The 23408-nt window shown below is 32.6% G+C and overlaps 1 protein-coding gene across 1 annotated transcript in view; it reads right to left on the bottom strand.

Annotated features, from left to right (window-relative positions):
• The window catches only part of LOC129223001 (uncharacterized), a 61640-nt gene extending 45613 nt beyond the window's left edge, over positions 1–16027 (bottom strand). The window contains exon 1 of the mRNA XM_054857567.1: positions 15234–16027. Coding sequence (XP_054713542.1) covers positions 15234–16027 — 794 coding nt within the window. The remainder of the gene's footprint in view (positions 1–15233) is intronic.
• Between the last annotated feature and the right edge of the window lie 7381 nt (positions 16028–23408).

Here is a 23408-nt window from a genome sequence, read left to right as displayed (position 1 = left end):
GGTTCAAAATAATTGCGTATGTTTATAGAAGTTTTTACACATACCTTTTTCCACAACGCGAAATTTCGACTTACGCGAAGGGTCTTGGAACGCATCCCTCGCTTTAGTCGGGACTCGACTGTATTACTTCTTTTCATTGCTGATAAAAGCAATTACTTACGTTTTTGCTCTATCAATTAACTTATTTCTGGTCAATTTAATGCTTTTTATTGACACACAAGCGATTTCAGAAATTTTTCGCGCCTAAAACCGTAGGAAGGGGAGAGCTGGGGTCATTTTTCACCATGACCTTCCCCCCTAAAGTTGTGGTATATATCCGTCCCTGACCCCAAGTGGGATAGCGAAGCATTTCCCATTGGGTCACAACATTCTTCTCCCTTTTTAGATGTATAAAACAGTAATGCCTCAAAGTTACGTAGAAGACTGGACCGAGAAAGCAGCGTGTAATTTGAATTTACGTAAGTCGGAGACAGCACTTTCCATTCATTTATCATTGTTTCAATATAATCGTTGCTTTAATATCGATATAAAGAACAGATGTTCATAAGTTAAAATTAAGAATATGCGAGTGAGTCTAATACAGTAAAACCGGTCTACAACGATACTGTTGGGACCTAAAAAAAATATTGTTATAGACAGGTTATCGTGATAGAGAGTTCGATTATTTATGCTTTGCTGAGACCAAGTAAAATATCGTTATAGACAGATTTATTGTTATAGACAGTATAGTTACACACAGGTATCTCTATTTGGCATTATTGCTCGTTTAAATAGGTCGCGAAAACATATTAAACGTTACACCATCGAAATGAATTCAATTTCTTAGTACACGGCAATATGTGACTGCTTGAATTCGAGACAAAACTACTAGCTTTAAAGCAAGGCGAATAAGCATATACGAGACGCTTACGAATAACATTGCTCTTTGCAATGGGTTCAAATGGAAAATTGGAACAATTTATTCGCTTTTTATTGATGGTTTTAAAGAAGAAAGTAGTGCCTAGAATATAACGAAACATTGAACGTTTCGAGTTAAAAACGCAAACTCCTGCCGTAATTAAGATAGAGAATTGGAACAAATTGCATCGAATGCAGAAAAATCTGAAGTTTTGAATTATATATAATAATAATACGTGTAAGTAATTTATCACCCCCATATTCGGAAATGTATGTAAAAATTAGGTCTTAAATTGGAATAAAAAATAACTGTTTGTTGAACTTTTTTCGAATCGGACTGCAAATTTTCCGGTGCTAAAATGCACAAAATGTCAGCTTAGCTCTCTAGTTTTACACGTTCAAACAAACAGATGCTTTTTGGTGACGTCATTTTATACTATGTAGAGACATTGTTGATGTCACCAATTTGTTTTTACAGCGGCAATCCGGTAAAAACATGGATTGAGTTGGTTTCAAAGTAAAACGGATTTTTGACTGCAGTTTTCAACCTGACTGAAAGGGGTTCGTTTCAAATCGCTTTGTGGCATGATAGTATAGCAATGAAGAAACAAATTATGAAGCCAAAACCTTTCTAAAATTCCTTAATGGAGCTGGTTTTAATGCTAAACAAACACATCAAGTGTTCTTGATTTTAAAATAACCCTTTCCCCGCTTCATTTATATTTATTAGTAGCATAAACATTTAATATGTTATTTTTAAAAAAATAAATCATCAAAACATTGATTCGCGTAGTTGAGAAAATATAGGTGAATACAAGCGAAGAGAAAGTAGATGCAGATGCTAGACATAAAAATCCTTAAGAGGATTAAAAACATCGCTGAAAGTGGATGCATTCACATTGTTCAAGTTGATCATAAATCGACATTTGGAGTATTTTATTGCATTCCATTGTAAGTAATCCAGGTATTAAGTTGCTTTATTGAAGTCATTCAGACTAAAATTACTTTCAATAATCTCCGATTGAAGATTTTTCTTTATAATATTTATCTCTTTCAAAACTAGTAGCACGTACAAGACTAGTAGCACTTACAAGATTCATTTGTATTTTCTCATAACTCTTTCGATGTAACTCAAGTCAAATAATGCAGACTGCTTTGGTTATTTTTAGTTCTAATACCTTAAATACAGTGTTTGTACTAGATTTATAAATGAATTTTCACATATTTTGTCTCATTGAAAGTATACCATTGTTTATTCCGGAAACTTGCAGACATAAGTTTTTTTACCATTACAGCTAAATTCAAATCAAAAGCATTTCTTGTAATTTCTAGCTTTTCATACTTTCAAATTTTGTATTTAACGCAGATCTAATAATGGCTTCTTCAGTGCTCTAACATGTATGATAGACATTAATTTTTGTAACAAGTATGCTTGTTCCCATGAACGAAATATGACTTGCCAATCAGCAGGGGGGAAAAAAAGACAAGGCCACATCTCTCAGTAAATGATTTTTTTTTTTTTTTTTTTTTTTTTCATTTTTATGGTTGCGGAGAAAAATAGAGGGTAGTTTCTTGAAGTTATGTAAAAACAATAATATTTTCTTTACCTCGTTTTCATGTATGAATCATAAAATGGCGTACTTTGTGTTACAGAAACAGATAGTAAATATACATTACTTTTTTGCCTTTCAAAATAAACTTATAAATGCGATAACGTCTTACTAACTATTAAATATGAATGAAATGCTTCAAAAACAAACTGTCATTGGTTGAGTGACATATCTCTTTTAATCAGACGGCCCAAAATGAATTGACAACATCTTCCCGAAATACAGTACACAAATCAGTGAGACAGGTTAGGTTATTCGAGTTATCTTTCAAATACAAATCAAAAACCGATCCTCTTCCACAGATATGTCACAGTAAAAATAAAGAATCTTTTTTACGTCGTTGAGCTTCCATTCTTCAATTCTGAGCAACACTCCGCAACTACAAATGGAATGTCAAAATACGTTTTGTTAAACCGGAGACAGAATTACAGTACACTGATTTTAAATTTGCTTTATGGATGCTTTATATTTTGCACTAAATTCGCATTGTTAAACCATTTTTGAACCTGGAACGATTTTTTCCGTATAAATAGTAACTGAATGACACAGTTAATGACTGGGAAATAGTTTCAAAAACATTTAGTCAGCGTTTTATAATGCCGAGTTTCGGTTCAGAATAAGAATACTTCTGAAAATACTTCTGAAAAACACTGATTAATTCTAAAAGACAAATGCTTTAGTTGTGGTCTATGCCAATCTAAGCAGCAGGTTGATTTCATACTCTAGTAACTTCTTGACTTTCACATACGTTAAAAGTTAGAAAAAACTTAGTTACAAACATATTTTTGCTTTCCCCAAAAAGTCCTGGCTCGAGACACAGCCCACCAAAGATGGCAACTTAGGCAGCATTTCTGACTGCAATTTTTGACAAATTGTTTAAACTGATTTATCCTCGAAACGGAGCTTGATATTTTGTTGCGGATTTTTTTTTTATTTGAAAGATGATAATTTTCTGTTTGAAATTATGTGCACTATTTGGAAATATGGGTCCAATTTTCTAGCATCACTTTTAACAAATTTGATTTTTATTTATTTATTTATTTATTTATTTATTTTTTTTTTTTCAAAATTGGCAATATTAAGTTTTTGAATTTTTTACTAATAGGGCAGTTCTCAAAAGGTGGGAGCAAACACAGACCTCAACTTTGAAGCTTCAACACCAAATAACTTTCATTTTAATTAACTCAAAAATTTTTGAGTTAAATTATAATACTGTATAGAGACAAGAATTGACATAAATTATGGAAAAAATGCTCTTTAAATGCCCTTAAAAAAATATTTTCTTTGCTAAAAGGCGCAATTTTGGACATACCAAAACGTTAACTGAGCAAATGTACCATTAAAGAAAAATTTTTTAAAATTATTTCCATAAGTTTCAAAAAAAATTTAAAGGTATTAATCTTACACTGAATAATTTTTTGTTAATATTTTACACAAATAACAAAAGTAAAGACAGAATATTCACTTTGTAAACGATTTTAGAAAATAGTAAGTTTGAAATTTGATGCATGTCCAAAATTTACGATCTTTAAAATGCTATTTTTTGAGAACTAAGTATATGATGTTTTCATTTTAAAGGTGTTTATCGAGCCTCGGAATCAATTTTTAATTGTTTAAAAGTGTTTTCATAAGCTTTTATGCAGTATCTTAGAAGAAAAATAATTTTTTTTAAACGTACATGTGAGATGTCCAAATGGCGTTACGATCTTGAAGCCGATAATTCTGTCCATTTATTCATAATTTTTGATGATCTACTGTCTTCTAACCTCAATAAAAAACGTTATTATAATGTTATCTTCTTTAATCCATTGGTATTCTGCATAATTAATATGTTACACATTGAACAATACATAAATTACAGTAGAAACATGGCTGCTTATGATCGAACTGAAAGCCATTTTGCGCTAAAATCGCCAAGCAAACCTCCGTTGGCGACAACACAGTATACGATAAGCTAAAGGTTACCAGAGGGGAATTCCACTTTGACAAATGTAGTTTATCGTCAGCTGTACCAGTTTTAGCGACTTTATCACCTGCGCTAGCATTTTTTTTTTTCCCGCTTTTATTATTTTAGAATTCTTTTTCTCTTCTTTCTTTTGGAAACATAATTTAACGATCTCCAAATAGAAATACGAATTTCTTTCTTCAATAATTTTTTTTAGACATCATTTTAATTCTTATGACATTAGAAAAAATATTCATTATTAAAACTGATGTCACTTTTTACAATTACTTTTTACATTTTTAATTTGAAGCTTTTTTTTAACTTTGCATCAATTTCTTCAAAATCATTCCAAAACTTTATTAAATGTAAGGAGCAGCATGTATAGCCATTCAAGTATTTCATTAATATCCTCTTTATTATTAAATTGCAAAATTTAAAAAGTAGTAAATAAAATTTTCATTGGAAAAGTTAAAAATCAGATTAACAATTGTCAAAAATGGTGAAACTTACATTATGATGATGTCCAAAATCCGTTACCTACAGGAAAACAATGTCCAAAATCTGTTACCTACAGATTGCTGATTTAATTTGCTAATTAACAATTTTTACAAATACCTGCTGTCTTTTCATGTTCATATATTGTGTTCTAGGTATGCATACTATAGAATAAAATCAAAATTGATGTCAAATTCGAAAATTTTTGAAATTGCTCAAAGTTAACTTTTTTGTTCCCACCTTTTGAGAACTGCCCAATAATCAGTATAACTGAGCAATGCATTTCCTGAAAGAAAGAGCTTCCACTTTTGAGTTTAACATAAGTATTTAAAAAAATGAAAGTTTTTGAGAAACAGTATGTAAAAGTAGTTTAAAATTCAAACTGTTATTTAGTAGCAATTAATTCAGTTATACAGCCACATTTTCATTTTTAGTTGCCACTCTATCCAGAATTTTAATTTTTGTGAAAACAAAATGATAATATTTTGCCACTAAGCTGAAAGGTTGCGGGCGGAGCAAAGTGTAAAGATTTAGAAAGACGAATCAGCTTAAAACTGCTTTCTTGCTTACATAAAAAATAAAACTCCTGGATGAAGCGGCAGCTGAAAATGAAAATGTGGCTATATAACTAAATTAAAAGTGTCTTCAAGCACCTTTTTACTCAATAAACTTTTGAATTTTCAAGTCCACATTTAGTATAATGGGGTCGTTTCCAAAATTTTAAAAGTATTTTTTTCTGAAAGAGCATGCTTAACCCGGGAGAGCTCGCGGTACTTTTCGTCTCACGAACACTCGCGGCGGGCTCCGTAGGCCCGGAGTGGTTATTTCAGCAAATTAAGTTTGCAAAATAGAAAAAAAAATGCGTTTTCAACACTGAATTATAAGTAGATAAACAGCTTCTAAAATATGTTTTAAAAAGTTAGGTTTAAAAAAGTTTTATGATACATGAATCTAAATCTTCTTCTGAGCATTACTGATGATCGCTTTACTGTTCTGTGTCAACTTCTTCTTCATCATCTTCATTAAGGGAGTTCTCATCAGTTGAAACCTCAACCAACAAGGTCTGCAACCTCTTCATTTCATCTTTGTAGCTTAAATAACGATGCATTTCACAACCTCTTCCTTTACATTCACAATCTGAAATGAAAAACGTGAGCGCTCGCTCCGGACCTCTGAGGCCCGAACCAGAATTTTCTGGGGAAAAGGGGGAATGTACATGCCTGAAAATCATGTGGTCAGTATGTAGGTCACCTCGAACGCAACTACTGTGCACCTCATTCATTTCCGTTGAAGGGGTGAATTTTGGCAGCGTAGTTTTGTAATGACCGGGTCTGAGAGGCCCGATGCGAGTTCTCCCGGGTTAAAAACATAGGATCTGACCTTTTTTTAAATAATTTGTTTAAGCTTAATATTTTTTAAAAAAGTACTGAAATCTGTGCGCTTTCATTGTTTACGCTTCTGTCGTGTGACATCACAAATAATGAAATGCCATTCTGTGTTACCAATCACAGAGCAAAATTTTTAATTCAAAACCTTACTCACGTGTATTGGCAACGATATGGTTGATCGCAAGCATGGAGCGCAATTTTGATTCGCTTGTTGATTATCATAACGTGGAACCGTGGTAGAAAGATGCGCCAAAATGCATCATTTGGGACGTCATACAGACCACGCCTTGTTTTCAAAATCGAACATTTAAAAAAAAAAAATTATTAAAAAATAACTCTGGGGAAAATGAAAGTATTTTCTGGGTCCATGCTATTTGTTTTTACTCATTCTATCTATTTCAGTGACTAAAAGTACTACTTGAAACCACCCCATTACTGATAAACTCATTTTTTCAAATGCCTGTTTAACTCAAAAGTGGAAGCTCTCCGTTTCAGGAAGTGTCGCACTTAAAGTTGCTGATCAACACTAAAAGAATCAAAATTTTTAAAATTGGAAATTTTGGGAAAAAAATCGAAAAGTGATTTAAAAAATTTTTTTCAAAAGGATAGAAGGATAGAATCTTGAATTTAGTGGATTTTTTTTTTTTTTTTTTTTTTTGAATACAGCATATGTTCTAAGCAAGTAATAATAGATTTTTTTTTTACTAATACTAAGATTTTTGATGTCTCACTAGCATGAAAAAAGAGTGATTTATAACTTATTTCGATAATTTATAAAATAGACTTACACTTAAAGAGTTCTCAAGGCATTATATAATGGCACACATCCCTCTCATACCATCTCCAGTGAAAGTATTTAAAACAAAAACAAAACAGGAAAAGTGCAAAAATCCAATATTTTTTGGCAACAGTTAAAAAATGAACTATTTTTTTTATAATATAATAAAGCAATTGAAACTTAACACATTCTCATTAAAATTGAAATTCTCCATGAAGAGTTGTATAAAAACTGTTTCTAAAGCATGGATTTATTTTTCCTATTTAACTTTGAAATTATTGCTGTCTTTAACTTTTGCATTGTTTTTTACTCTTGTGGTCTTGGCTACTAAAATAATATTTGCTTAATTTTTAGAACTTTTCTATTGGAAACAAATCAGTTAGAAATTACTGAAATAGAACACCCAACCGGTTAAGAGTAACCATTTTGATATCGTTTACCTAAATCTTTTATTATTTTGAGTTTGACATAGGATTTTTCGGATAAATTTTGTAATACTTAATTAGACATAATTGAAATAATGGGATGGACCTGCTAAGTGAGAAGCAAACACATCTAATGTTACGAAATCCATGTTGATATAAAAGAAAACTCTGATGTAACTGAAATGGTTTTGTGGAAACATTTAGGATTCAGGATTAACGGTAAATCAAAGATTTTCTATTTATTTAACCACATGTATTTTTATTTTTTGTTTGTTTTTATTTTTATTGAACTTATTTATTTTTAGATTTCAAAAAATTCTTTTTAGAACTGCTACTGATTAGAATTATGAAAATAATCTTTTGAAGCAAGATAAATAGAATCCTCTTATGAAACCGTGGCTGTTTCGGACAGTAATCTTTCATTTTAAAAATCCTTCATTTGACCCCATAACATTTAAATATTTTCGTCTGCATAAATGTCCCCCAACCCCCTTCCTCCCCCCCCCCATAAAAAAATTCTCGTATATTGAAAACAGAAAATCTACAAAATTGAAATACATATAAACTAAAGCATGTAGTTTGTTCATGCATACTACAATAAAAATTAATTTGCATTACGAAACATGTCTAATTTTATTGTTGTATGTTTAGGACTCCTGATAGAGCAAAATGTGTGCATCATTCTAATTTTTGTAGAACTAAAATTACCTGTACACTATGAAAATACATTTTTAAATACTATTTACATCTTAAATGAAATGATTTTTCATTATGAAGAATATCTACCAACTATTCGTCTTCAGAGTAAAGAAGAAATATTAAGTCTAACTAGTAATGCATTTTTTCAATTATTTCATCAGATTTAGTAAAAAAACTTTTTTGTATAAAGTTTCAAAAAGTTATTACTACCGAATTTTATCTATAAAATGGGTAAAGAAGGAATAAATGGGAATAGCATTTTCAGTCTAATTAAGCCTGCAACAAGATAAAAATTGTTGATGGCTGGATTCATTGAGCTCCTTCTTGCATCATTAGTCTCTAATTAACTTATGATTTCAGAATAAATTCTTCTCTAATATGGCTTTATCAAATCAGAGTGCACTTTGAGTTTTTTTCCTTTTTGTTTATTTATATATTTTTATTGATATCTCTTCAACCCCCTTTTTTTAAGTTAACCCGAAGACACATTAAAGTTCCATTCCTTTCTTTCTTTTTTTTTAAATAAGTAAGTCTATCACACAAGTTGAATTATTTTCTACAATTCAAAAATAATTCACTTCCTTTTTGAACTGTGTTTAAGTAGAATTATCTTTATTTTAATCAAGAAGTTCTGTCCAGAATTAAACGAGCCTACTTTCCCGTATACCAACATTGACTTTCTAACACATCCAATCAATTTCTCTTAATTATCTAAGACTGCAAATCATGTCAAGCGTATCGTTTTGGCATTATGATCTGATTTTCGAACAACTGAATATGCCTCTCTAATATGTTGAAATAGATACGCAAAAAATGAATTTCCAAGCAGATGAAGTAGTGGCACCTTTCAAACACTGTCGTAGATATATTTCTTCGATAAAAAAATTCTTTAATCTCTTCCAAAAAAAAAAAGAGATAAAAATTATTTTTTTAAAACAACATCAAAATGAATTCGTTTTTTAAAAAGAAAATAGTTTTTAGAATTATTTAGTTATTTCTCCCCCGTTGCAAAAAGTTAAAATAAATAAACAAATAAATAAACTTTAGAAAATACCGAAATAAAATTTTACTTTACAAAAATAAAACCGTCTGCGCAACCATCTGCGTTTCTTTCTTTCTGAAAAATAATAATGCACTCCGAATTCACTTTTACTTCCAGTTGCCACAGTAAAAAATAGTTAATTAAAAGTTTAGAAGGGAAGTAAAAACAACTCACCCTGACTTCATAAAATTAAAAAAATTTACAACAAAAGTCATAGTTGCATAGTTGCGGATTCGGAGTCGGACTGATTTTGAGGCAAAAGAGTCGGAGTTGGGAGTGGACGGCTTAAAATTCTTAGAGTTGGAGTCGAAGTCAGTCATTTTCCGTCCAAGTCTGCATTTCTGCCATGGCTGTGGAGTCGTGGGGTCGGAGTCCTGCTGATTTGGGGGTGCAGGAGTCGGAGTAGAAGGCCTTAAAATTCTAGGAGTCGGAGTCGGGAGTTGGTCATTTTCCCACCTACTCCGCAGTCCTTTCAAAAACATTTACGTTTTGAGTTCATTTCGTTTTGATTTAATCATGCATCAATGTTAAGTTTACGATATATGGTATTTCGATTGTTATTAGTAACTTTTTTCCTTTTTCTTAAAACCCAAAAATTGAGAAAATATTCAGCATCTTCTTAAAAATTTTTAAATTTTTTGGTTTACAAAAATATTTTTTTAGTGTTGTTCGTTGTTTTTTTTTTTTTTTTTTTTTTTTTTTAAATATAAAACAGTTTGAAAATCTTCTGCGGGCATTAATGTTAAAAATCTTGTAGTTGTTTAAAAAATGCTCTTAAGATACCAAAATCAAAAAATGTTTTATAAATATGTTCCTCGTCAAGTGCTCTCACCAACAAAGTTTATTGGAAGTAAACCCGCCTTCAAGTTCAAAATCTATATTTGCCTTAAATTCTCCCGTAAGCGTGAACATTAAATTTTGAAAGCATTTCGTTGAATAGTTTTCCTTTTATTCAAATTCCCGCATGGCTTTGCCCATAGTAAAAAATTAAAGGGCTATTTGTTCGCCTGTATATTTACAAATAATGGATGCTATGTAAATTTGTTCGTCCATGTCATGGTAATTTGCTCGTCCATGTTATGATAATTCACTCGTTCATGTTATGGTAATTCGCTCGGTGCAGAGGAATAAAATCCACCAATGGCAGTAAAAATAAAATCATAAAAAAAGAACAAAATGGAATTTTCGAAAAATCGCTTCGATGTGCTCATGTTCCCGCCTATGCTAAGAACTAATTTTGTACCTAATTTCATGAAAATCGGCGGAACGATCTAGGTGCTATGTGCGTAACAGAGATCAGGACATTCAGATTTCTAGACAGCCAGAGAGCCAGAGACACAGACTTTCAGCTTTATTATTAGTACAGATTTTCAAACGTACTTTTGCACCGCATTGTAGAATAAAATAAGAGTGGTAATATGTTTTAAAGCTAATATTTATTCACAATAGGATCCATTTAACTCAATACAACGTTTTGAACGGTCAACCTATTTATCCATATACTTTTTAATTTGGCTTTGAGAATGTTCTTTAGCATGCGTGTCATGCTGCTTGAATAGCTGGAACATCATCTTTAAAGCTCCATTCGTTGCAGTTTTCAGTTACGGGAACAGAAAACGGTTATTGTCCTCGATCACTCTTCGTATTCGCTTGATCCATCCCCACGTGACTTTTTTCTGCTCCCGAAACTGAAAACTGCAATGACTGCTTTTTACGATGATGTTCTAGACCTTCAAGCAACTATGACACAGGTGCTAAGAACATTGCCAAAACTGAATTTTAAAAAGTCTATGAAAAAATTGTTTCGCAGTTCAAAACGTTGTAGTGAATTAAATTGATCCAATTTTGAGTAAATATTATTTTTAAAACGTATTATCACGCTATTTTTCTATTCCACCACTAAAAAGTTCGGTTATTTTTGGATCATACTGTGTACATTGCAAAAAATATACTATCGTATTATTTAGAATTCAGGCTGAGAATTTATAGTTCGATTTTTTAAAAGAAGAAAATCAACACCGTAAACGCGGACTACTTTGGCCCATATTTTGGAACTTATCTCACTTTTTCTCAATAATTTTTTAACTATTCATATTTCTAAGCTGTGGAAACTTGTTTTACCCTTAGTGTTACCCTTGCGTTTGGATTACTTTGGCCCAAAGCGATTTTCTCTATTAAAAATTATTGTAGAACTAACTAAAGTCAAAGAATAAAGAGTTAGATTCATACGAAAAACTATTTATTTGAAAGTAAAATACATTTTAAAAGAAGTTTGAGTCACTTTTTTTTTTAAAGAAAGTTATTATTATTATTATTTTTTTATATGTGTATGCATACTTAGTTATTGTCTCGGAAATTGCCGACAGAGAACGATCATATTTTCATTAGTTTTAGAGGTTAAATAATTTTATCAACAGAACACCATTCGTAAAACAAAGGATTCAAAATTTTCGGCCACTTCTAAAACTTGCTATTGCGTTCTCTTAACGTTAGCTCCTTCTTCGCTCGCAGCAACAGATATCTCTGAAAACCTGAGCCCATTCATTCTACAACAACAAAATTCCGTTATCTTTCCAACAAACTTAACAAAATTTGTAAGAAGTAGATGCAACTAGGTCAACTTTTTCTAAACCTGTTACAAATTTCAGTTCTTCATTTTTTGTAATAAAAGTCATGTAACTAATCCCTGATGAATTGAGTCTGCAATATCTCTACCCGTTGCCGAGAACTCCAGGTTTTTTCTTGTGTTTTTCCTGTTTAGATTCTTACTTTTAGCTATTCTTTATTTTTTTTCCAAATCTCTCTGACGGATATTTTTCAAGTTTTTATGTTGGGCCAAAGTAGGGCGTAATTTTTAAGAGATATTTTGTCATTTTCAAATTTTCAAATAATAACCTTAACAGAAATGAGAAGAACAAATATATTATGGCATAGAGTATTAAATAGTGTTCAGAGAAAGGTACTTAAAAATCCTTAGCTGGATGTAGAACTGCTTCTACATGGAAAAGTTTGAGAGGTTATGAAGACACATGTTAGCACAAGAAACGCAGAACCACTAGTGTTGCTTCTTGAACAGATCAATGGAACTGCTTGGTACTCATTACTGAGTGCTTGGAGATGCTCTCTAGCGGTTTCTGTCAAAATATGGTTATTTTTATTTATTTATTTATTTCAAAGCGTGAAAATACTTCAACACATTTCTTAGATTCGTGAAACTCGTTTTCGAGGAGTAAATTGTACGAAAGCAGGAATGATCATAACAGCGATTTATTCAGTAAAAAAAACAACTTTTCGAGGATGGAATAAAAGATTGTAGGGAAAAAAGAAATATGTGCTATTTTGGTTTTTATCATTTAAAGTGATTGACAATTTAAATTTAAAAATGTGAATAAAAAACCATACAGTTGTAGCATTTTAAACATTATAAAAATGCAATATGATATTTTAAGAATTTCAACTGCTATTTCCCCAATTTTCCATGATGTTAAATTTTTAATATAGAACTTGAAAATATGTTTGACAAAATGTTTTTATGCTTGTTTCTTATTTACGATGCATGAGATATGCTTGCATGTACGTTCAAAATTTCTTTGATTACACTAAAATAAAAAAAAATTAAAAAAATTGCAGTCGCAGAACTACTAGGAAATCTCAAGGAAACTGGACTTCCAGATTTCTAGTAAAGATACAGCTTATTCTTAAGTATTTCTCTGTCAATATTGCTTAGAAAGACGCTGTATCGTTACTGGAAAAGTTTATGCAAGTCCAGTATCCTAGAGATTTTCCAGTAGTTCTGCAGTTTCTTTTTTTTTTTTTTTTCTTTTCTTTTAAGTGCACAATATTTTATTTTTTATTTGAATTAACTAAGTATTTTGCGATTCTAACAAAGATAACAAAAATTTACTGTAAAAGTCAATTTCAACGACGTCTTCACTGCAGAGATTGCTCTAAGTTTATTTCTTACTGAGACGGTTAACAAAGAAATGAAACGTACGATAAATGATTTGTCTTAAAGATAACAGTCAAAAGAGCTTCCTTAAACAAAATCTGAGATGTAATCATCGCAGAAGTACGACGACCTTCCCATCGGTCATAAAATGTCAGCTTGATTCAGAACGAACTGCTGCGAATGTGTTTCGCTTAACACGTTAATCCCAAAATTTATAGTTTATGCAGAAAAAAAACGCTCAAGGTTTATTTTTCAAATTAAATGAAGAAAATATATGAGTTTATAGACTTCTCGTTAGTCACAATTATGGAGCTTACAATTTTTACTCTCTCAGTTGATCTAGCAACTGAAGAGTTTTACTGCGTTGCGTGTTAAGATTACTTTGTCCGTTTTATTATCTTCCTTAGGTAGGCATCTCTTTCCTTCGAAATTCATCAAAAGTTGTAACAAACGTAAAAATGGGTGAAACAGGAAATTGAAATAATAAAAGGTACGAATATTTGAAACTCTCAGATTAATAAGAATTAATTGATGGATAATATTTGAGCAATGTTCATGTTGCTTTTTTGTTTCTTGCATATAGAAAAAGGATTCGCAGTATACATATGTAAAATATTAACTAACTAAAAGGATTCACCCCTACTCATTTCGCTCGCCAACCTGTGCGATGCTATGTTGCCTTCTTTAAACATAAGCACATTCCGACATTTAAGCAAAAATATGATGCGACAATAAATGGGGCTGAAAATAAGTAAAACATATTTGCAAACATTTACTTCCTATAACCAATCAAATAATAATAACAACTATCATTATAGACCAAGAGCTAGCTGCACAAAAAAAAGTGATCATAAAGTACATTCAAAAATTTTGTTTGAAGAGAAAGTACATACATAGACAAGCATTTATCGCCCGGTCTTCCAGGGCTGACAAGGGACAGGTCGGGGTGGTGGGTGGTCAAAGAACGCAAATTTGCTGCACAAAAACTGCAGGTTTCAGGATAAAAACTGCACTTTTTTCAAAAAGTAGCACCTGAAATCTTTAAAATATCTTCAGAATTCTATCTGCAGAGGTTTTGACGAAAACTCGGTACATTTGCATTTTTCTGATTAAAACTAGGGCACGAAACAAAATGTGATACTGATACGATGAAATCCGTTACGTTGATGTATAGTTGTGACGATGTTACATACATGTATTTAATTACAATTATGTGATGATATAAATGTACTTACACGTATATGGAACTGTTTTTTTTTTTCTGTACCTAAGGCCCACATAACAACCACATAACACGCATGTAAAACAGGCTCATATACATGTAAATACAGTTATTTCATGACATAAAGATATTAAAATACATGTATGTAAATACATGAATGTAACTAATTTTATCGTATACAGTGTACTCCTGTTAATTGAATCAGTGGTTAATTGAATCAACAGTTCTAATGAATCAAATTGTCAAAAACAGAATAAAATCCAGCTTTATTGAATTAGCCGTTTTATTAAATTAGCCACTTTATTGAATCAGCTGCTTTATGGAATCAAAACTGTTTAAAACAAACGTGATTCATATAAGCGGCGACCACTGTATCAGCATCACATTTTGTTTCTGTCGAAAAATCATAGTTTTAATCAGAAGAAAGCAAAATGTGCAAAGTTTTCTTCAAAAAATCTGCAGATTTGCATCTGAAGAAATCATCACGAATTCTGAAGATATTTTGAAGATTTGAGGTGTTACTTTTAAAAAAAAGTGCAGTTTTTATGCTGAAAGCTGCAGTTTTTGTGCAGAAAAACTGCGTTCTATGACCACCCGCCTCCCAGCTCGGTCCCTTACCCGACCTGGCAGGCCGGTCGATAAATGCTTGTCTATGTATGTACTTTTCAAGCAAAATTTTTGAATGTACTTTATGATCAATTTTTTTGTGTATCCAGCTCTTTGTCTATTAGAGGAAGTTGAAGTGATTTAATTTTAAATATGACAATATTTATCAAAACTTACCTTTCGTCACAGTCACAGTGACTAATGGTATGAAACCTGAAGTTGAAGAAGTTATACATGCTGGTGAATCCTTCAATAGTGTATGGACAATGGTCGTGATCTCTGCAACAGCGGTCTGCGGCGGCATTGTACCCCAACTCATTGAACTTTCGAGCATTACTTCCAGAACCGCACCAATTTGTGCCAGGATACAGGAACAATTCTCTCTTCAGACGTTGGGTGACGTCGTGCTCCGGTTTGTGGTGCAAATGGGCTACTTCCCGTATTTTCTTGTGCAGGTTTTTGCACTCTCTTCGCAAAGATCCATAGTCCGTGACTTCTGGTTTTGTAAGATTATCATATGCCTGGAATCCAGCGATTTGCTGCAAACGATGGCTGGATTCATTACGAAATTGTGTTGATTGCTGAGGACAATCGATATCAGCTGCAAACAACTTGTAGAACTGATCCACTGCTTCAAGGGACTTGAGATACTCGCAATCCCTGAGTTCCCAGCCAGAATCGTAGATCATTTGGATAAAATGTTTTCCATCTGTGACTTGTAGCAGAGTCAGCATTTGCAACTCTTGTTGTGCAGCAGGATCGGTGGACCCTGGGATCAGCTCCACCGTTGTCTCTATGGCCGAGATGCGACCTCTATGGATTCGACGTTCCACTTCACCGTCTGGCAGCACTCGCGTGCAGACGAAGTCATACTCGCCCGAACGCAGCCAGTATGGTTGACGAGATTCTGAGGAAGTGGCTGCTGTGAGAAGAAACAGTGTCACCCACTCTTGCAGTCGGCGTGATGTCATGCTCGCATACCTAGAAAAAAGAAGGGATTGTTATAGTGGTATGGTAATCATTTATTGACTTAATTTTTAGTGGTTTCATAAGAGAGGGCTCTCAACATGCTACATCTATATTTAGAATACTTTCCCATAAAAATTGAGAAACCAAAAAAAAGGAGGAAAAATAAAGCTTAATGTATCGTAAAAATATAATTATTAAGCAAAAAAAAAGGTCGAAAAAACTTCAAAATAAAGATATCTTGAAAAATAAATATTTAAAAATAGGGTATTGAGTGCTTTATGCGTAGGTTACCGTCAATTTGTCGGCCGATCTGCGTTGATTTGTTGCGCTCTCCAGTAACTTTTGAAGGATACTTTTATTTGAAGCTGCCATTTTTTGTTCGAAAGATCTTGGACAGCACAGTTCATTCCCATAACTAAAATTCTGGTTTGAGCAATTTTTCGTCCAATTTTACACAGTTTAATAAACATTAGTACCTACGAAGGAAGTTAAAACTCACATAAATCCTGAACTCCAAAATGGTAGATTTGCATCAATCAAGCTTTGTGGGAAACACCTTTCGACGCAAAAGAATTACAAGGGAGAAAAAAAAAAAACATATTTTTATTTTGGTTTTTCAACGGTAATTTTGAACAGTTCAAAAGAACTTAACATTAGCCCCTGTGGAAAAATTTAAAACACATATAAGCCCTGAACTAAAAGGTGAACTAGTTTAGAACAAACTTTATTAAAAAGAGCTTTTGAAGGAGACATTGTAGAAAGAGATTTTTTGACTGTATTATTTCTGAAAGAATTTTTGAACAGCTCAAGAAAGCTTAACATTAACCCATACAAGAAAATTTGAAGGTTTTCTAACTCCAGAACTAAAAGGCTGATTTGATTCGAACGCAATTTATGGAAAAGCGCGTTTGTCTGTAATGGGAATGTCACAAAAGGATTGACACAATGTTCAGTGAAACTGCAAAATCTCTACTATTGCTAAGCAAGTTATGGACTACAAAAACCGTGAGTGAATTGCAGTTCTTTGGGGTTTTTATATTTTCCGAGCGGTTGAATCTAGCGGTGCAGAATTTCCCAGGTGTTGATGGGACACTCTATATTCATGTATATATATATTTGTGCGCGTACGTATACACTAAGAAAGTTTTTAAAAAACTTACCGGACTTTTGAAACGTGTTTCACAAACCAAGTAGGGGAGACCGGGGCAGGTTTTCGCGCGGGGCACGTTTTTGATTTTACTTTAACTCGCTAGCGAGCCGGCAGAGCAAAACACCGACCAGACTATTTGAAAGGCAGCGGCACTAGATGACAACTACGAGAGTTTCAGTTGGATGACTGTTCACATCGCTGCGTAACGTCAGTTTCACTTTTTTTTTATACAGGTAAGTAAATTTTGATGCCCTCATTTAAACTAAAAACAAACATATACGTCTTAAGTTAAGTTTTCGTCTGTTGTAATATTTCGAAAGAGCACATTTAGGAGCTACCTGTGATGTGATAGTTTGTCCATAAAATTCTTTTTTTGACCGTCTGCATGAAGTTTAAGGAAAAACATGGCAACGGGGCACGTTTTCGAACACCAAGCGGGGCGTATTTTCGTATCGAAAACGTGCCCCGTCGCATCGAAAATATGCCCCGCCCCCTTCGATCGCTACTATTTATCGATGTTTATTATATTATTTACTCTTAAATGAAGCATAAATAGTTAAATACACATGAAAAGGTAAGCGTCTTATTTGACAACTTATATTTTTAAACAAAAAACAGACAAAAAATAAATCACAATCTCAATCATTCATGAGAGATACATGTTAAAACAAAATAGGCCTAAGTGTTCATAAAAATAGCATTAAACTGATATGTTAACTGAATGACTTGATTATTATGATTTGATATTGATCTGTGTGTTGGGTTTTCAGATTTGTCGTGGTCCGACACTACAAAAAGAAGTCTGAAAGAGGCAGGTACACCATAGAGACTATGGTAGATGCTGTCAACAAAGTAAAAGAAGGAAGAAGTATAAAAAGTGTAGCAGGGTAGTAAAAGTGTAGTACCCCAGAAGACGTGAGACCTCTGGAAAAAGTGGGTCCAAGAAAACAGACCGGCAAAGGAAGAAAGAAGAGAAAGTCGGCCATTTTTACCGACACTCCGGTCAAAGAGCAGCTTAGACTAGAGCAGCAACAAGCTAAGCAGAGAAAATAAATGAAAAATGAGAATGAAAAGAAAGATAAGAAAAATGTAAAAAAGAGTTTATTTAAGAGACAAATTGGAAAACCTAACAAGCCCGAAGAAAAGTGAAGAATCAAGCGATGAAGAGGAAGAAGACTGTGCTTGCATTTACTGCTTAGAATTGTACAGTAAATCTAAGGCTAAAGAGATATGGGTAAAGTGCACTCGTTGCAAAAGATGGGCCCACGAGTCTTGCATCAAAGAAAACCCTATGTTCTTTGTATGCATTAATTGTGACGTTTTGTTTTTAACAGTCCTACATGTATTAAAATTATTAAGTAGCCAAGTTGGTGATGAGTTTTTTTCAATGTATATTTACTGAAAATCAATAAATAACCTAACTTGAAAATATTTTGTTTGATTTCCTAAATTATATTGATATAAGTGCATGCGAAAACTTGCCCCTGTCTATTAATAAGGTATGCGAAAACTTGCCCAGGTCACGGGGCACATTTTCGCACGTGACATAACGACACTTAAAACTATTTTTCTATTAAACAAAGCTTAATTAATTTATGTAAGTAATTCCACGTTGTCGCCAAGGTTTCTCTGAATGGTGTAGTACAGTTTTTTCAAACTTAGGTAAATAAATAAAAAAAAAATTTAGAAAAAGCGCGAAAACATGCCCCGGTCTCCCCTACTCTATCGCTGAAATATCCCTAAATTGCATGCGCCAACATAACTGTGAAGTCTGAGACTATCTTGTTCTAGATATTCATATTCCGATTGTTGAAAGTCAAGTTTTCATTATTGGTCTTTCTTGCTTGAATTTTCGCTGCCAGTTATCGATTTCACATTCATTAAAATTACCGGATGAGCATTGTGCAACGTGTGTGATGAATCACTCTTGGACTTCCTGGCCAATCAGCAGTTCAGAATGATTTTGCAATTTATGCTTAATTGCGTTTCGTTTTTTCATTCACCATATTTTCTACACGACCTGAAACTGTTCTCTGACATAGTATTTTTTTTCCTTTTAAGTTTTCCGGTAAAAAATGTCACAATAAAAATAAAAAGATCATGGAAATAAATAAAAGCTAGTAAGTAAGCTTAATATTCACTAAGAATTTCTAAACTATTGAAAGAAACAAACACAGAGAAAAACCATTTCTTATTAAGAAACCATAATTAAGTAATTAGGAAGTTAAGTGACTCAGTGGTAGCGCTTTGCGATTCCACGTCGCAGACCCGGGTTCGATTCCCGGATAGGGCACGGTCTACTAGGCGTGTACCCCTTCAGTGAGTCGTTAAATTAATACCAAGCATGCTTGGGAGCTGAACACTGGGGATTCCGCGTTCGGCTGACCATCTAACCGGAACGTCTGCTCTTGCACCTCAGAGCACACGTTCAAGAAAACCGAGGAGGGCACAGTACTGCCGTGCTAAGCACAGATGTGGTATCTGCACATTTTATCAAAATTGAGTTATTGTCACCAGGTGGTCGTTAGTAATTTAATTTACCTAAATCTCAAATTTTTTGGCGATTTGTGAACGCGAGGTATTAAAAAAAGCTTTAGGAGAAAGTCGTAACTGCAAATTTGCTTAGTTTGTTAAGGCAATTTGAACGTAAATGACAAATACTAAGCCTTTAAAGTGGTATCTGCGCAGTTACCACTTTTTTCCTTAGTAATTTGTAGATACGACTTTTATACCTCAGTAAAGCAGCATATTTAATAATGTAGCAGTTTATTGTAACACAGAATATTAAAATTAGTTTACCCTTGAATAATTGATACAGGTTGATAATAAAAACTAATACAACTTTGCATAATTGTTAAAGTAAATATTCAGCTTTTTCTTTTCAAATGGTTATTTAAATGCAAATTCTAAACATGAAATGCATGTAAAATATTTATATCTAAATCGTTCATGCAAAAAAAAAAGAACGCATTTCATTCTATGGCCAGTAATTTTTTTATTTAAGTATCGTCTGCTACCAAAATTATCTTCATGCTCGGTAAAAATGAATCTAGAAAATAAAACATTATAAAAAAAAGCATTCTTTGAATATAAAAAACAGAAAATTGTTATGGATTACAGTTTTAACTGTCTGGAGTTTTGAAAATGGTACCTTTCAGAAAGTAGATTCTGTTAGATTTGTATTAACAAAATAAAGCGAAACAGCTAAGTCCAAAGGAAGCAGATGTTTTTAGTATTATTTAATGATACATTGAGCAAGTTTTTCTAAGCTACTTTTGTCGTATCTGTGAAGATACCTCTAAAAATCCCTAGTAATTGTCACTTACGGGGAAAATAGCTTAGTATATGAAAAGGTTTTGAAAAGAAAATTTGTCGTAACTACATTTATTAATTTTAAATTAAGATTTTTACAAAAATACTCTCTTACGGTTTTTAGATAAGTTATTTACGAAACAACTACCGCAAGTTGAGCATTTAATTAAGTCATAGATCAAAGAAACGACTTGTAAAACTTTAATCATCAATTTATCATTTTGAGCTCAACTGCAGATACCACATCTGTGCTTAGCACGGCAGAGTAGGCCTTGGCCACTATGGGTTGCTGCGCCACTGAGTTTACTTAGTACTTATATTCAATTAATATTAAAATATTGAATATTGAAAATAGGTTTATAGGGTAGACCTGTGAAAAGAGGAAACGTGGTATTCTCTCTCTTTCTCGATTATTCTCCATTTCCTTTCCCGAATTTTTAAGTACAGCAATGGAAAAAACTATAAGGCCACGTTGAAAAATGAGTGTTATGTATGAAAGTAATCCACAACTGCAAGTAAAATCAAACATATGTGATACTTGTAGGAAATATTAGAAACCAATTAGTATGATATTAAATCAAAATATAATTGTTGAATCAGAAATTTACACAAATGTATTAGGTGAAACATGGAAAAAATTATAAGGACATTAACAAATTAATATTCGAGAAAAATCACTTTTTTTTACAATTACCCTTCATCAATCGTCCAGTCGTTGACTCAGAAAATTCAGTTAAAGCTTGTTTAAAAATGTTTTTACACGTCAATTCAATTGATGACGTCCGTTTGCCTTAATTTACATAAAGTGTTCCATCGTTAGACACTTTTCTAGTTAAAATGCCCCACCGATTCTCTGTGGGGTTTAAATAAAGACTTCTTGCGGACCAGTCCAGAATTTTCACTGAGCTGGCCTCAAACCATGAATGTGATCCCCAAGACACAAGGCAACTTGCATTGTCTTGGTGAAACAAATAATCACCACCGGTGATAAGGGGTGCTACAGGTAATAAATTTTCAGCTAGTATATCAATATATGATTCTGAATTCAAGGGATCTCGGATGGACACAATTGAAGGTGCTCCATTAGCTGCCACACTCATCACAATGCCGCCTCCAAATTGTCGTCTGGAAAAAAAAAAGTTTCGTTTTGCAAATCATGTCAGTAATGGTTAAAAATATCTGGTCCGTGCGAATAAAAGTTTTTGCCATCAGAAAATTCGGCATATTTCATCGAGACCCAACAGAAAAGTGTTTCTAAGCGAATTCCAATGAAAGCTTCTTTTGAACCTTTGTAAATGGCGAATGTGACCGTAGTTTAGCATATGTAACATAGGAATTCTTTTGAAAAACATTACGCACTGTTCGGGTAGTGCAAGTTACATTCATTTAAGTTTTAATTCGAGTAGATATGTGTTTTTTAAAGCAAGCTTCATGAACAATTGCTCACTTCTGGCGCTTAGTTGAGTGAGAAGCTTGTCCGTACGCTGTTTTTTTTTTTTTTCTATACTCTTTTGAATTTTTCAAAACATTTATAAATTACTGTTTTAAAACTGTTTGCCCTGCTTGCAATTTCACGTAAACTCATTCTGCATTTCTTTTTTTTTTTTTTCTTTTTCTTTTTTTGTAAGCAACAATTTCATTTTTCGCATTCAGAGAGTTGTGTGCTGTTCAGCCTGATAAAGATCGAGATAAAATGAACAATCTTACTGCACAACAGTTTTGGATTATTGTAAATATTCATATAATGCGACTAAATATGCAAATGTTTGTTTCCGATCTTAAAATAAATGTGTCCTTATAATTTTTTCCAAGTGGCAAACTAGTAAAACCTTAAAAATTCATGCATTTTAATAATGTTCAAAAAATTTTAAGCAAAATTTGTTCCAAAATGCTTTGTTTCGTGTTTTTTTATCGTAAAAATATTTGCATACTTTTCCAACCAAGTGGCGCCTAGAATTGGCGACTTTTTGCTTGTCCTTATAATTACCGATGTGTGTGTGTGTGTGTGTTTTTTTTTTTTTTTGTGTGTGTGTGTGTGTGTGTGTGTGTGAGAAGGAGAGAGATTTTCCTCCTGGCAGTTCTGTTTGACATTTTCATTTGAACGATTTTCAATTTTTCACTGCTTAAAAAACTGGACAGTAATCTCCGTGGAGAAAAAATTGGTACCGTTATAAGTCTTGATAAAAGCAGGCGAACTCCTAATGAACAACAGAAAAGAAAAAAATATCTGTCGAACTTAGTTAATATCCATAGATCTATATAGACATTTTTTCTGGAAAAAAGGTACAAGTGTTAATAATTTTTAAAAAGTTTGCGTTTCACGTTAAAAAACCAAATTTCAATTTTGATACAGATGATTTCACAGACACTAATCATTTACTTAATTTTCCATAGTATTGTTTTTCACTTTTTTGTTAGTTAAATAGGGGGGATCTTTCTTATGGAACACATAAATATAAATTCATTGATTATTGGTTTAATTTGGACTTGTGAAAAATGTTCTGTGCAAATAACTCGGACTAATTTATCTGCTCGGTTTTTAGCCTACTTTCCCAGTAAAAGTCAGAGAAAGAAGAAAAAAGCATAAAAGAAGGCTTAATGCATCTTGAAAACATCGCGAAAAACAAAAAATAGTCAAAAATAAATAAATAAATAAATAAATATCGAAAAGTTAAAAATTAGAAGGTATGGTATTGCGAAGGGGAAAAATGTCTGTCGGTCTGTGTGTCTGCCCCCCCCCCCCCCCTCATCCAATAACTTTTGAGCGAATAGTCCGATTCGAACTTTTTTTTTTTTTTTTTTTTTCGAAAGATTTCGGTGAGGACGCCTCATTCCTGTATTTCACTTTTTGATTTGAACTAGTTTTCATACAATTTTGAACAGTTCAAAAAACCTAACTTTAGCACCTACGGGGAAATTCA

Source organism: Uloborus diversus, chromosome 1 (genome assembly GCF_026930045.1).
Source record: "Uloborus diversus isolate 005 chromosome 1, Udiv.v.3.1, whole genome shotgun sequence".
Taxonomy (NCBI): domain Eukaryota; kingdom Metazoa; phylum Arthropoda; class Arachnida; order Araneae; family Uloboridae; genus Uloborus; species Uloborus diversus.
This window is presented reverse-complemented; position numbering and strand designations above follow the sequence as displayed.